Raw genomic sequence first — 13,643 nt, 5'->3', positions numbered from 1 at the left:
GCAGCTAGCTCAGTTGTATGAAATTAGGAAAGAACTCTCTTGGGTAGAATTTCTCAGTGAAGCAGAACCTCCACTGAGACACATACTTGCAGCCAGTCTCTTACCTGTCAATCCTAAGTACTTCCTGCTCCCTACATGTGAGCCCTGTCTGCCTCCAGAGATCATGGAAAAGTAAGTGGCTGTCACAGACCCTCCAGTAGCCTCTTCAGACATATCGGCTAGAAACTTATCATTGTCCTTGGTAATTAGCAACTGGGAAACCGTTTTCAAAAATAATCACAGCTCCCAAGCCTGTTCCTGCCGGTGCTGCTTCAGGTGAAGTGATAATTGCAGTTCTGAGGGCAGGTGAGGTCACAGGATCACAAACTCATATCTCAAGGTGGAGCTACCCCTCTTGCACGCGTACCGATTGCTTTGACCTTCGCCTTGAGCCCACCATCCAGGCAGCAGGAAGCAGTTGATGGTTTTCTCTGTATTCGTATGAGAAGTAGCATCTATAAAGGAAGGATTTGTATCAGGAATCTGGTGAGTGAACATATTGGACAAAGGGAATGTCCCGTGTATGAACCTGGTCCAGCACCAAAGCCGTGCAGGAAGGTGGGATAAATCCTGAGGTGTGAACTGAGATAGTAAAGGGAGTTGGAGTCCTAGACCTTCACCAACCCCTGATGGCTCCTAATGTAATGTATGCAATCCTCGCTAACTGATTTTTGTGGTTTAATGCAAGTGATAATGACATCTGATTTTTCATGTGCTTAAGGACTGTATTTCCCCAGTCCATCTGCTGTTCAGTCTACTTTTCAGGAATCATAGACATAGTTTTTAGGTTGAGAAGTACGGCCATAGTACTCCAGACTTGTAACAAAGAGTAGGATGAATCTGTAGGAATCATCTGACTGATACTGTGCAAAAACAATGTGTTTAGCAGCCATTGCTGGAATATATTATAAACGTTTTCTCTAACTCCTGCTTTATGAAGTACTGAGTAGATTTAATAATTGTGTCTCTATTAATTATGGAGAGGCTCTTCCCAGATAAAGTTAGGGAAGCAGAATTTAAGAGAAGTAGAACTTTATATGTTTCAGATACCATTTTTAGGCTCTGCAATATCTTGTGATATTTATGCTGCTTTTAAATATTATAATACAGATCAAAAAAATGTATGTCATTTATACAGTACACAAGTGGCTCACCATAACATTCAATTTTGCATGTGTCTTGTAGGTTCATATCTTTCACAAATCTTGCCGTACTGCTAATATTTTTATTTGACTTAGGTATTAATAAATATATATACATATGATCTGAAATTAATAATAATTTTGTTTCTACCATGCACTATTAATCAGGTATCAGTGTTTCCTTTCCCATAGTTCCTGTGACTTGTGCCATTGTACTTTTTTCCAGGAATGAAAGTAAATGAGTCTTTCAGTTTCCATCCTAATATTGAGCCATTCTTGTATTCATTAAATCCACCTTGTCATGGGGGCAGGTACCTGCAGTTTTATACTGCAGTCAGTACATTTACATTTAATTAAATCTCTAAAGCTTTATTCAGAGTTTGTATTTGCATATAGAATAAATCTTTTTCAATATGTGGAAACATGTCACTACCAAAATTTTAAAATAAAATACCACCAACATAAATTGCAATGACAAGGTGCAAAAGCAAAACTAAATTTAGATCTGGCTTATTGGAAGAACACAGGTGACCAGTATTTGAGTGTATTCCGGATTAAATGCACCCCAGCCAGGGTCAAATCTCCACTAACCATCTGCCCCTAACCAGTGAGTGAATTTAGAGGAAACACTTCACCTCTCAGTGCCGAAGTTTGCCTCGTCTGACTCATGAATTTGTGAGGAATAAAGAAGTTAACGCATGTGTGGTTTCATCCTAGTGATTTGTACATTGCATGTGTTCTTTAATGGATATACGTTCAACCCTTGGAAGCATTTACATGACAGGAAAACTTTAGGTAATTACTTGAAAGTAAGAACTATTGGTAAGTGGAGAATGTTGGATTTCAGTTGTGCTGGTACCTGTGGCCCACGCCTCATATTTTCATTCAGGATCCTCTAGCTCAGAAGACAACCATCAGTCACTGAGACCTGACAGCATGGCTGCGAGGGATTTGGCAGTAGGAATGACCTTTTTATTACAGACTATATTTGGAATCCTGGGGAATTTCTGTATTCTTTACCATTGTTTCTTGCTTTAGTGCACTGGGTATAGGCTGAGGACCATAGATTTTATTGTCAGGAATCTGATAACAGCCAACATCTTGGTTCTGTTTTCTACTGGATTCCACAGTGAGAAATTTGGGGTGGCACCACACGGACAGTGGTTTTACTTGCCGATTTTTCCCGTATGTTCGTGTGGTGGGCAGGGGAGTGTCCATTGGTACCACCTGCCTCTTGAGTGTCTTCCAGGCCATCAGATCAGTCCCCGGACCTCCAGGTGGGCAAAAGTGAATGCTCTCAAGTGCTTTGTTCCTCCAGTTATCCTGTGCTGGATCCTGAACATGTTGGTAAATGTCATTTATCCTACATAGAATATTGAGAATATTGTAGAATATCGAGAAACGAGAGCATCACAAACAGAAAAAGTTTCAGACACTGTTCTGCTGTTTGTCACGACCAAACCAGAGACACATTAAATGCAGCATTGCTGTCCTTCCCTGATGTCTTATGTTTTGTGCTCATGATCTGGGCCAGTGGCTCCACGGTTTTCATCCTGTACAGGCATAAGCAGAGGGTCCAAAACATTCATAGGATCAGTGTCTCCTCTGTATCCTCCCTTGAGTCCAGAGCCACCAAAACTGTCCTTCTCTTAGCGAGCACCTTTGTCTATTTTAACACCCTTTCCTCCATCTGTTACATTATTTTGGGTCTTTTGAACAATGGTAATTTGTTCATTTCCAACATCTCTGTAATAATCCCTTCATGTTTCCCACCTGTCAGCCCCTTTCTGCTCATGAGTTGTGGCTCCAGAATATCCAGGCTGTGCTTTGCTGGGAAAAGGATACAAATTCCCCTGCCCTTATGAGAAAGATGTAAATAGTATGTATTTTCACTATGGGTCCAAAACATTCATAGGGTCAATGCTCTGTATCCTCCCCTTAGTCCAAAGCCACCAAAACTGTCCTTCTCCTGGTGAGCACCTTATCTATTTCAACACCCTTTCCTTCATCAATAATATTATTTTGTCTTTTCTTTTAACAGTATTGGGTTTTTCTTTTTGAAAACCTCTGCAATAAATAGTTCATGTTTCCCAACTGTCAGCCCCTTTCAGCTCATGAGCTGTGACTCCAGAATGTCCAGGCTCTGCTTTGCTGGGGTAAGGAATAAAAATTCTCCTAATCCTATGAGAAAAATGTAAAATGTATGTATTTGGACTGTATTCATTTGGTAATTCACTCACTTCCCTCAGAGTCCTTAGTGAAATTGTGAGTGGCTTACCAGAGGATGGTAAACAGGACATGGTGAACATCTTCTTCAAAGTAAACAATGTTATAATAGTAATTGTAATTAAATATATAATTATCATGTAAATACTTATGTAATGGAAGTTTTACTAGTACTTTTATTGGAGGAGTTCAGAATTTATGCAGTAATAAACATCAGGTCCTGAAACAATCTGGATATTTTGGAGACGTGTAGGAGTGTATAACTTAAATGTATCATAGTACATTTCTGAAAAATGTAGTAGACATGGCATATTAAGAAAACATCTGTGAAAATGGAAGAGCATGTGGCAGATCATTACTGAAACTGAAGACAGTAGTGCTGGAGGGGAAATTCGGTCCTTGAGTAAAGCTTTTGGGAGCCGGTCATGAGTTTTGTCCATTATGTCCTTAGAGAGATGGCAGTTGTGTATTTGAAATGATATGTTATACAGGGAGGTGAGCATGTTTAAACATTCTCAGGTAGAAATGGCCAGATTGAACTGGAGTCAGCAAAGGAGAGCATAAAATTGCATTTTACCATATTTTGAAGCAATATCAGGTGGTTGTGACAATTAAAAAAGATGTGAATAGCATGGAATTGGGATCTGTAGAAGGCACATTTTTCTCTTCTTTTTTTTTTAAAACTTCAATGTCACACAAAGGGCTTCTTTTTTTTTTTAAATTAATTAATTAATTATTATTTTTTTTGACTGTGTTGGGTCTTCGTTTCTGTGCGAGGGCTTTCTCTAGTTGCGGCAAGCTGGGGCCACTCTTCATCGCGGTGCGCAGGCCTCTCACTATCGTGGCCTCTCTTGTTGCAGAGCACGGGCTCCAGATGCGCAGGCTCAGTAGTTGTGGCTCACGGGCCTAGTTGCTCCGCGGCATGTGGGATCTTCCCAGACCAGGGCTCGAACCTGTGTCCCCTGCATTGGCAGGCGGTTTCTTAACCACTGCGCCACCAGGGAAGCCCACATTTTTCTCTTGTGTGAAGATGACTTGGGCAAGTTGTCAAGAAAGAGGTTTGTAGGTATTGCTCATGTCCCTAAAGCAATGAAATTAGTTTCTGCTGGAGACTTCCATTAAATTCAGAGCATTGCAGGAAGAGCCATTTGAAAGGGAAAGACATGGATCCATTTTGTGTATGTGGAGTTTGTAGTTTGGGGCTCCTTGATTATTTTATTCTTGTCCCGCTGCTCAGTTTGTGGGATCTTAGTTTCCCGACCAGGGATCAAACCCAGGTTCCCTGCAGCGGACATGCAGAGTCCTAACCATGGGACTGCCACGGAATTCCCTGGGGCTCCTTGATTTTAAATGAGTAATGTGGATATTGCCTCAAAATTAGGAGAGAGTTTTATATGGTTTTCTCTGTATTGATATTCTGAAGCCAATGACAGTATTGAGAATTCAACAGTTTGAAAAGCAAAAGAGTTATTTTGACCGAATTGATATATAGATTGAACCTTGTATCACAAGGAGAAATCAATATTTTTATTTCACATGAGACACTTAAATATTTACCAGAAACTAGATCACAAAGGAAGAAGAAAAAAATATAGACACATACCTACAAATGTGTATATGTGTCTGTGATCTGTGTGTATATATGTATGTATGTGTGTGTATATATATACACACACATATGTACACATATAAAGTCAGTCATGTTTGTTATCCATCAGTCAGTATATTGGAAAGTTGTACATTAAGAAAAATTTAAAATAGTACTAATTACAATGGCAAATCTCAAAGTGTATGTTATCTGAGGAGTATATTGCCATGCTAGTTGCTTCTTAACACTCCAGGAAATGTTTTTTCATTTTCCTACTTTAATTCTATTATTTGGCCATATCTCAAAAAAAAATTCAAGAATATAATAAAAATTTGTGATTAAAAATTATGTAAATTTAATACAATAATTGATAGTATAATAATAGAGTATTCTTTTAAATTAATTTATCTTATTTATTTTTGGCTGTGTCGGGTCTCCGTTGCCACACGCAGGATCTTTGTTGCGGTGTGCGGGCTTCTCTCTAGTTGTGGCCTGCGGGTTTTCTCTTCTCTAGTTGTGGCACGCAGGTTCCAGGGCATGTGGGCTCTGTAGTTTGCAGCACACGGGCTCTAGTTGAGGCTCGCGAGTTCAGTAGTTGTGGCGCGCGGGCTTAGTTGTCCTGCAGCATGTGGGATCTTAGTTCCCTGACCAGGGATCGAGCCCGCGTCCCCTGCATTGGAAGGCAGATTCTCTACCACTGGACCACCAGGGAAGTCCCCCCTAGGGTATTTTCTTAGTTTATCTATGCTAACTTCTTTTCTATTAATTTTTAAATATAATTCTACATTATAATTCATATCTTTTCTTTGAAAAGTTGTATACTCATTATTTGTTAGCTTTTACCCAGAAATTACAGCATGTATTTAGAAGCTAATCACAGTGCCATTTTTACAATATGAGGACGTTGGAACAATAATCTATTTTCTGTATCTCATCTTTTTTTTTTTCCAGAAGCCTCCAAAGAGGGATTTATTTATTTACTTATTTATTTATTTACTTATTAACTTTTGTTTCCACTTTTTATTTTTTTAATTTAGTTTAGTTTTTTTTAAATTGAGGTATATTCTGTAATATTTACAATATTATATAAGTTTCAGGTCTATAACATAGTGATTCACTGTATTTAAAATTTATACTCCTGTTATTGTTAGTATAAAATATTGGCTGTATTTCCTGTGCTGTACAATATATCCCTGTACCTTATTTATTTTATACATAGTGGTTTGCAACTCTTAATCCCCTACCCTCTGCCCCTTTACCTCTCCCCACCGGTAACCTCTAGTGTGTTTTCTGTATCTTTGAGTCTGTTTCTTTTTTTTTTATTAATCTATTTGTTTGTTTATTTTATTTTTGGCTGTGTTGGGTCTTTGTTACTGCTCATGGGCTTTCTCTAGTGGTGGTGAGCGGGGGCTACTCTCTGTTATGGTGCATGGGCTTCTCCTTGTGGTGGCTTCTCTTGTTGTGGAGCACGGGCTCTAGGCGCATGGGCTTCAGTAGTTGTGGCACTTGGGCTCAGTAGTTGTGGCTTGCAGGCTCTAGAGCGCAGGCTCAGTAGTTGTGGTGCACGGGCTTAGTTGCTCCATGTCATGTGGGACCTTCCCGGACCAGGGCTCAAACCTGTGTCCCCTGCATTGACAGGTGGATTCTTAACCATTGCGCCACCAGGGAAGTCCCTGTTTCTTTTTTGTTATATTCACTAGTTTGTTCTATTTTTTAGATTCCACATACAAGTTATATCATGTAGTATTTGTCTTTCTCTGTCTGACATATTTACTAAGCATAATACCCTCCAAGTCCACCCATGTTGTTGCAAATGCAAAATTTCATTATTTTTTACTGCTGAGTAGTATTCTACTGTGTGTGTGTACATATATATCTGTATATATATCACAATATTCTTTATCCATTCATCTGTTGGTAATTCAATTTGCTTCCGTACCTTGGCTATTTAAATAATGCTGCTATGAACATTGAAGTGCGTATATCTTTTTGAATTAGTGTTTTCATTTTCTTCGGATATGTACCCAGGAGTGATTTTTTTTTTTAAATAAATTTTATTTATTTATTTTTGGCTGCATTGGGTCTTCGTTGCTGCCCACAGGCTTTCTCTAGTTACGGCAAGCAGGGGCTACTCTTCGTTGTGGTGTGCAGGCTTCTCACTGTGGTGGCTTCTCTTGTTGTGGAACTCAGGCTCTAGGTGTGTGGGCTTCAGTAGTTGCAGCACATGGGCTCAGTAGTTGTGGCACATGGCTTAGTTGCTCCGCGGCATGTGGAATCTTCCCGGACCAGGACTTGAACCCATGTCTCCTGCATTGGCAGGCGAACTCTTAACCACTGTGCCACCAGGGAAGCCCAGGAGTGATCTTTTTGATGATAGTCATTCTGACAGCGTATCCTATCTTTTTGATTGGCAATATGTATTTTAAAAATGTAAAGACACATGCACAGTTTATACGTGCAGAGCTCAATGAAAATTCAGAGTGAACACATTTTGGCACTCAGTACCTAGATCTGTAAATCGAATATTGTCAGGCTCCCAGAAGCTCTCTGCTCTTCCTTCCTATTCACTATTCCTCAGGGTAACCACTGCTCTGACATCCAACAGTATACATCACTTTAGATTGTTTGACTTTTATGTAAAATAAGTGATGAAGCGTAAACTTTTTTTGTATTTGGCTTTTGTCATTTCTCATGTTGTTTGTGAATTTATTGCTGGGTGTTGTTATTGATCATCCGTTTGCATTGCTGTGTAGGATTCTATCATGTGAATATAAAACAGTTACTTAAATCGTTCCACCGTTAGTTGGCGTGTGGGTTGTTTTCAGTTTGGGACTGTTAGGAATAGTGCTGCTATGTAAATTGAGGACATGTTTTGATGAGGCACGTACTAATTTCTGCTGGCTATGTATGTAATAACAGAATTGTTGGGTGACAGATTTACATCTTTACCTTTTAGAGACAGTGCCAAAGAGGTTTGGAAAATGTTTGGCCCAGTTTCCACACTCACCAGCAGTGTAGGAGAGTCTTGGTTTACCCACATCATTGTCAACACTTCCAATTTTTAATTTTCATTTTTATTTTGGACTTCTGATTGGTATGTGATGGTATCAAGTAGTGATTTTATTTCCTTCACTGTTATGGAAGTTGAGCATATTTTCACATATTTATTTCTCTTTACTGAGAAACCTCTTTTTGAAATGTATGTTTTAGCTTAGTTTATCCATTTTTTTTCTATTGTGTTGCCTTTTTCTTATTGATTTGTAGTAGTTCTATATATCTGCTGGACATGATGCCGTTCTTGTTTTTTTTTTTTTTATAAATCACATTAAGATTTTTTTTTAAATTTATTTATTTATTTATGGCTGTGTTGGGTCTTCGTTTCTGTGCGAGGGCTTTCTCCAGTTGCGGCAAGTGGGGGCCACTCCTCATCGCGGTGTGCGGGCCTCTCACTATCGCGGCCTCTCTCGCTGCGGAGCACAGGCTCCAGACGCGCAGGCTCAGCAGTTGTGGCTCACGGGCCCAGCTGCTCCGCAGCATGTGGGATCTTCCCAGACCAGGGCTCGAACCCGTGTCCCCTGCATTGGCAGGCAGATTCTCAACCACTGCGCCACCAGGGAAGCCCCATGATGCCGTTCTTGATTTCCTTTATCTCATGTTCTCTCTGTCTTCCTGTGTGCATGTGTGTGTGTGTGTGTGCCAATGAGGAGAAAGCCTTAATTTTAATGTAACTTAATATTTGCTCCTTTATAATGTTTATTATTCTGTTTAAGAAATATTTCCCGGGGGCTTCCCTGGTGGCGCAGTGGTTGAGAATCTGCCTGCTAATGCAGGGGACGCGGGTTCGAGCCCTGGTCTGGGAAGATCCCACATGCCGCGGAGCAGCTGGGCCCGTGAGCCACAACTACTGAGCCTGCGCGTCTGGAGCCTGTGCTCCGCAACAACAGAGGCCGCGACAGTGAGAGGCCCGCGCACCGCGATGAAGAGTGGCCCCCGCTTGCCGCAACTAGAGAAAGCCCTCACACAGAAATGAAGACCCAACACAGCCAAAAATAAATAAATAAATAAATAAAATTTAAAAAAATATATTTCCCCATTCCAAGACTACAGAGATGTTTGCCTTTGTTTTAAAATTTTTATTTAGTTTTAAAATTTAGATCAGCAATCCGTCCAGAATTGTTGTATGTGTGGACAGTGAATCATACATTCTTCTGATAAGCCAGCAAATTTCAGTTCATTCAGAATATGTGACATTATTCTTTCATTTGCTCTCACCTCTCACTGCTCACCCAGGTTAATGTCACCTCGCCCACAAAGTCTCCTGATAAATCTGTCTCTTTCTTACTTGTCCAGTCTTTTAACAATCGCACTGCACCACACAACCAAGGTCAGTCTTGGTATCAGAAATCTTCAATGAATCTTTTTACTCACTTTTTCCCAAAAGTTGAAGGGGAAGGTGCACCTTATTGGGAGACAGTTCTCCATGAGCCTCTCGATTTCTTTTTTTTTTTTCATGTCTTATATCAGCTTCTGTTCTGGACTATTTTGAAAGGGTTTTTGTATAACAGCCTTGGAAGATAGCAGTAGTGTCTGTCTTGGGGGCAAGGGCAGATTCGTTACCTAATAACTAATATAATAAAGAGAATGCCTTCCTCACAGGCAAAGGTTTGCTGGTGTACTTATAATCCACATTAAAAGATGAGGATTTCTTAAGCATAATGTTCTCCATCTGTGACACGAAACCCCACTTTGTGTGTGGCATGCACTGGCCCCCATGGGGGTTGTGGGAGCAGTGGGGACAGGTGTGAACTTGAAGCTCTTGCTGCCTGTTGTGCCACAAATAATAATATCCTGTCTCAGTCCCAGGCGTCTCACGTCTTGTGCCAGCATCTGTGAAACTGGCAAGTAACTTGGTTTGCAAATGGGGTAAAATCTTACACCCTTTACATTTCTTGAAAGTCTTGGCAATGAGGATGGGGTAGTGACTGAGCCATACAACGAACAGCCTTAGTGCATTATCACAATTGCAGACGGAAGGTAAATCGATGAGGTGGTTGGGGGTCTATCTCAGTCTGTTTGGGCTGCTATAAAAAAAAGTCCACAGACTGGGTGGCTCATAAACATCAATTTATATCTCCTAGAGGCTGGAAGTCTGAGATGAAGGTGCCAGCATGGTCAGGTGAGGGCCCTCTTCTGGGTTGCAGACTTCTTGTTGTATCTTCACAAGGCAGAAGGGGGCAAGGCTCTCTCAGGCCTCTTTTGAAAGGTCATTATAATCCCATTCATGAGGGCTCTGCCCTCAATGACCTAATCACCTGGCAAAGGCTTCACCTCCTAATACCATCACCTTGGGGGTTAGGTTTCAATATTTGAATTTTGAGTGCACACAAACAGACCACAGCAGGATCCTTTGGAAAAATTCAACATTCCACATCAGAATATATCAGGAATTGTTGTGTTACATGCTTGTGTTTCCCTATCCCACAAGGGCCAGAGGTGAGTATTCCAGTAAGGGTGAGATGCTGGTAGACAAGTGTTAGTGAGACAAACTACCTTTTTACTTGTCACCAGAGGTAACAGAGGGTGGGTAAGGATTTCAATCAAGTGCCACTAACCTCTGATGTACAAAGTTTTCATTATATAAATGATATCCTCTTTGTTGGCAAGTGAGAGGCCCCAGTCTCCACAGCCCTGTCTAACTTGTCATCACATCTCTGCCAGTTGGGGCAGCTGATATAACCTGGCCAAATTCAAGTCCTGTTTTCCAGCGAAAGTTTAATGGGACTCAGTGGGACTCATTACAATGCTCAATCCTTCCAGCAGTGAAGGAAAAACTGTTGTCTTTGACTCCCCGTTATCCAAAGGAGGCTCAGCCCTTACTAGACTCCTGGGACATGGGAGACAGTGTCCTGATGATTTTGTCAGTTAGAGCCTCTGGCAAAGGGATGCAGCCTCCACCTAAAAGTCCCCATTGCTTTATGAACTCAGGGCCACTCTGACACTACTAACAGGTGCACTGCTTTTAAAAAAGCAGTAATTAGTTTGCTAGTAAATGCGCCTCAAAACTGAAGCCTGATATGTAGAAGCCTTGTGACTCTCTGGCTTGATATTCCAAATCTGGGGATGAATCAACTTGGACTCCACTACCAGCAAGGTAGGAAGGGCCCCCAAAGTCCTGCATCTCATGCAAAGCACTTATTCAAGAATGAACCCAGACTGGCTCCAGCAACATCCTGGCTTTACAGGAATAAGTGGTACCTCTCCCTTTGGGGGAAATTTTAAGCTCTACACTGTACCCAAAGCCACTGGCACTACCAACCCTCAGTCCTCTGAGACTTCCCTAAATGCGTGGTCTGACTATACGGATGGTTTAAGTAAGCTGAAACCTAAAGGTGTCCCCTGGGCCACTGTGGCTGGTTAGTCTTAGTGCCAGCTCTGCAAGAATAGAAAGCAGATGTGATTGTTCTCATCACTGGCCGGAGACCTGGACTGCTGCCACTGTGTCCAAGGGGCACACAGGTGTTTAGTGTGCCACTTGGACATCCCTCTTTTAGGATGTGAACTGTGGAAACAAACAAATTGCAGTGCTGAGAGAATTGTCTGGGTCACTCATTTAGATGCTCACGGTCAGGGCCTGTTCTTTGAAGAGTCTGACCAGAATCAAGCTGCTGACTGCATCTGTCCAATGCAGAGACTATCTCTGCAAGGCACACTTGGGACGTTTTTTTTTTGGTGGTGGGGGGGGGGCTTTACTGAGGTATAACTGACAAATAAAATTCTAAGGTATTTAAAGTGCATCTTTAGCTAAGGAACCTGTAGTCTCAGTGGGCTGGCAGGGTTGGGTTGGGGGAAAGATCCTGGGAATGAGGGCAAGGATTGAAATAGGCAACGTCTCCCCCCCACCCTCCCGCCCCCTTTTATAGGGAGTAGTTTCCTAACTGGAGTGGGTAAGGGGTCTTTGGAAAAGATGCCTGGACCTGTCCTGGAGTCCTAGCTCAGCTGTGCCCTTGAAGTGACACGATAAGGGGGAAGGTGCATCCCAGGCCTCCGCATCCCCCAACCCTGTTAGCGTGGTTCTAAAATTGCGGGTGAGGGGCTGTGTTGAGGCAAGGAACGGAGATTCGTCAGCCCCAACCCTGCTCTCACGCTGTGGACGGTCACGGCCCCAGCCAAGGGATAGGAATTCTGAGAGAGCGAGCGAGATTTGATTATGTGGCTCTGGGGCTTGAGGACCAAGCCTAAAGAGAAGAAGGGAAGGGGAGATATTTACGTAGAGATAGGACAATTTAATAGGAACTGCTCTCCAAATAGAACGTACGGTTTGGGCAAAGACTTGTTGTAATGAAAAAGCATGATGTGCTCAGGTAGCTAATTTTCCAGAACCGCTGAAGAGTAAAAAGGGGAGGTGGGAGACGTGCGTTCGGTAAGCAGATCCACATACCAGCCTGAGGGGCGTGAGTTTTATCCAGAGAGTAAGGCAAGTCGCCACTCTTCTCTGGGCCTCGGCATAATAAGGCAGAAATGAAAGACTCACTCTCTCCTCCTCCCGCACAAAGGCTCTGGGAGTCCGCCCGCCAGCCGGAGGGGCCATTGCCTCCCAAGCCGAAACCTGCAGACTGTTCTGGTTTCCCCCCCCCCATGACGTCACGCACTCCTAGCAACGCACTCGCAGAAGCTTTCTCCGGGACTCGGAAAACGGGCTTCGCCACCTCCCAATCCTGCCCCTCATTGGCTAGAAACAACTGCTCGTCTAGGCCGTTGTTAGCGGCGACGTAGGCGGGCACAATCTTTGTCGCTAAGATACTGCGTACTTCCGTTTCCTCTTCCCCCTCTTCTAGGCTCTGGCAAACTTAAGGTCGTCTCTTCGGCCAATGGCAAATAGGTGGTAGGCGGGACTTCATTTGTTCGGACCAAAGAAACGCAGGCTTGGCCCGGTCATTGGGCAATGACTGTGGGGCAGCCCCTGTAAAGTGGCTCGGGCGTCCCCACGCCCTCTTTTCCTCCTCCCAGCCCAGCCTCTGCCTACTGCAGTTTTAGTAAGGCGCTGGCCGCAGTCTGACAGGAACAGGACGGAGCCAAGATGGCGGCGGCCGACGGCGACGATTCGCTCTACCCCATCGCGGTGCTCATAGACGAGCTCCGCAACGAGGATGTTCAGGTCCGGAGGCAACGGGGGACTTGGGGAAGACGGGAAGGGGGACCTGGGAGCACGGGCGTCCCTCGGGGAGAGGGTTCAGTGTTCGCTGAGAGTGGCGGAAGGGGGCGGCGGCCAATCAGCGTTCCGCTCTCATCTTTCTCGGTCCCCGGACTCAATGAGACGCCGCCTAGGATTGGGTGTCGGCCCAGCGGCGGGCGGGAGCGAGGGCGAGCTTGGAGGGTCCCGGGCCTGCCAAGTGCGCGCGGCGGCCCCGGGCCTTGGGGGCCGCGGCCCAGGAGAGGCTCGGACGACTGGGTCGGGGAGAGGCGAGGGGAGGGCTCGGTGATTGGCGGCGGCCCTTGAATGGCCCCTTGGGGATGGGGTGGGCGCGTGACTTGCTCCGAGTTGGGGAGGGGCCGCCTGGTTGATGGGGACCCGGGTAGGTTTTCTCCCTGCTGGGGCTCAGCGCTGTGGGGTAAGCCCTCCAAATGGGGACTGAGATGTGAAAGCTGAC

The 13,643-nt window shown here is 43.7% G+C and overlaps 1 protein-coding gene across 1 annotated transcript in view; it reads left to right on the top strand.

Annotated features, from left to right (window-relative positions):
* Window positions 1-12,892: 12,892 nt before the first annotated feature.
* The window catches only part of PPP2R1A (protein phosphatase 2 scaffold subunit Aalpha), a 32,700-nt gene continuing 31,949 nt past the window's right edge, over window positions 12,893-13,643 (top strand). The window contains exon 1 of the mRNA XM_059905926.1: window positions 12,893-13,150. Coding sequence (XP_059761909.1) covers window positions 13,073-13,150 — 78 coding nt within the window. The 5' untranslated portion in view covers window positions 12,893-13,072. The remainder of the gene's footprint in view (window positions 13,151-13,643) is intronic.

This window comes from Balaenoptera ricei, chromosome 19, assembly GCF_028023285.1.
Source record: "Balaenoptera ricei isolate mBalRic1 chromosome 19, mBalRic1.hap2, whole genome shotgun sequence".
In the NCBI taxonomy this organism is placed as follows: Eukaryota; Metazoa; Chordata; class Mammalia; order Artiodactyla; family Balaenopteridae; genus Balaenoptera; species Balaenoptera ricei.
This window is presented reverse-complemented; position numbering and strand designations above follow the sequence as displayed.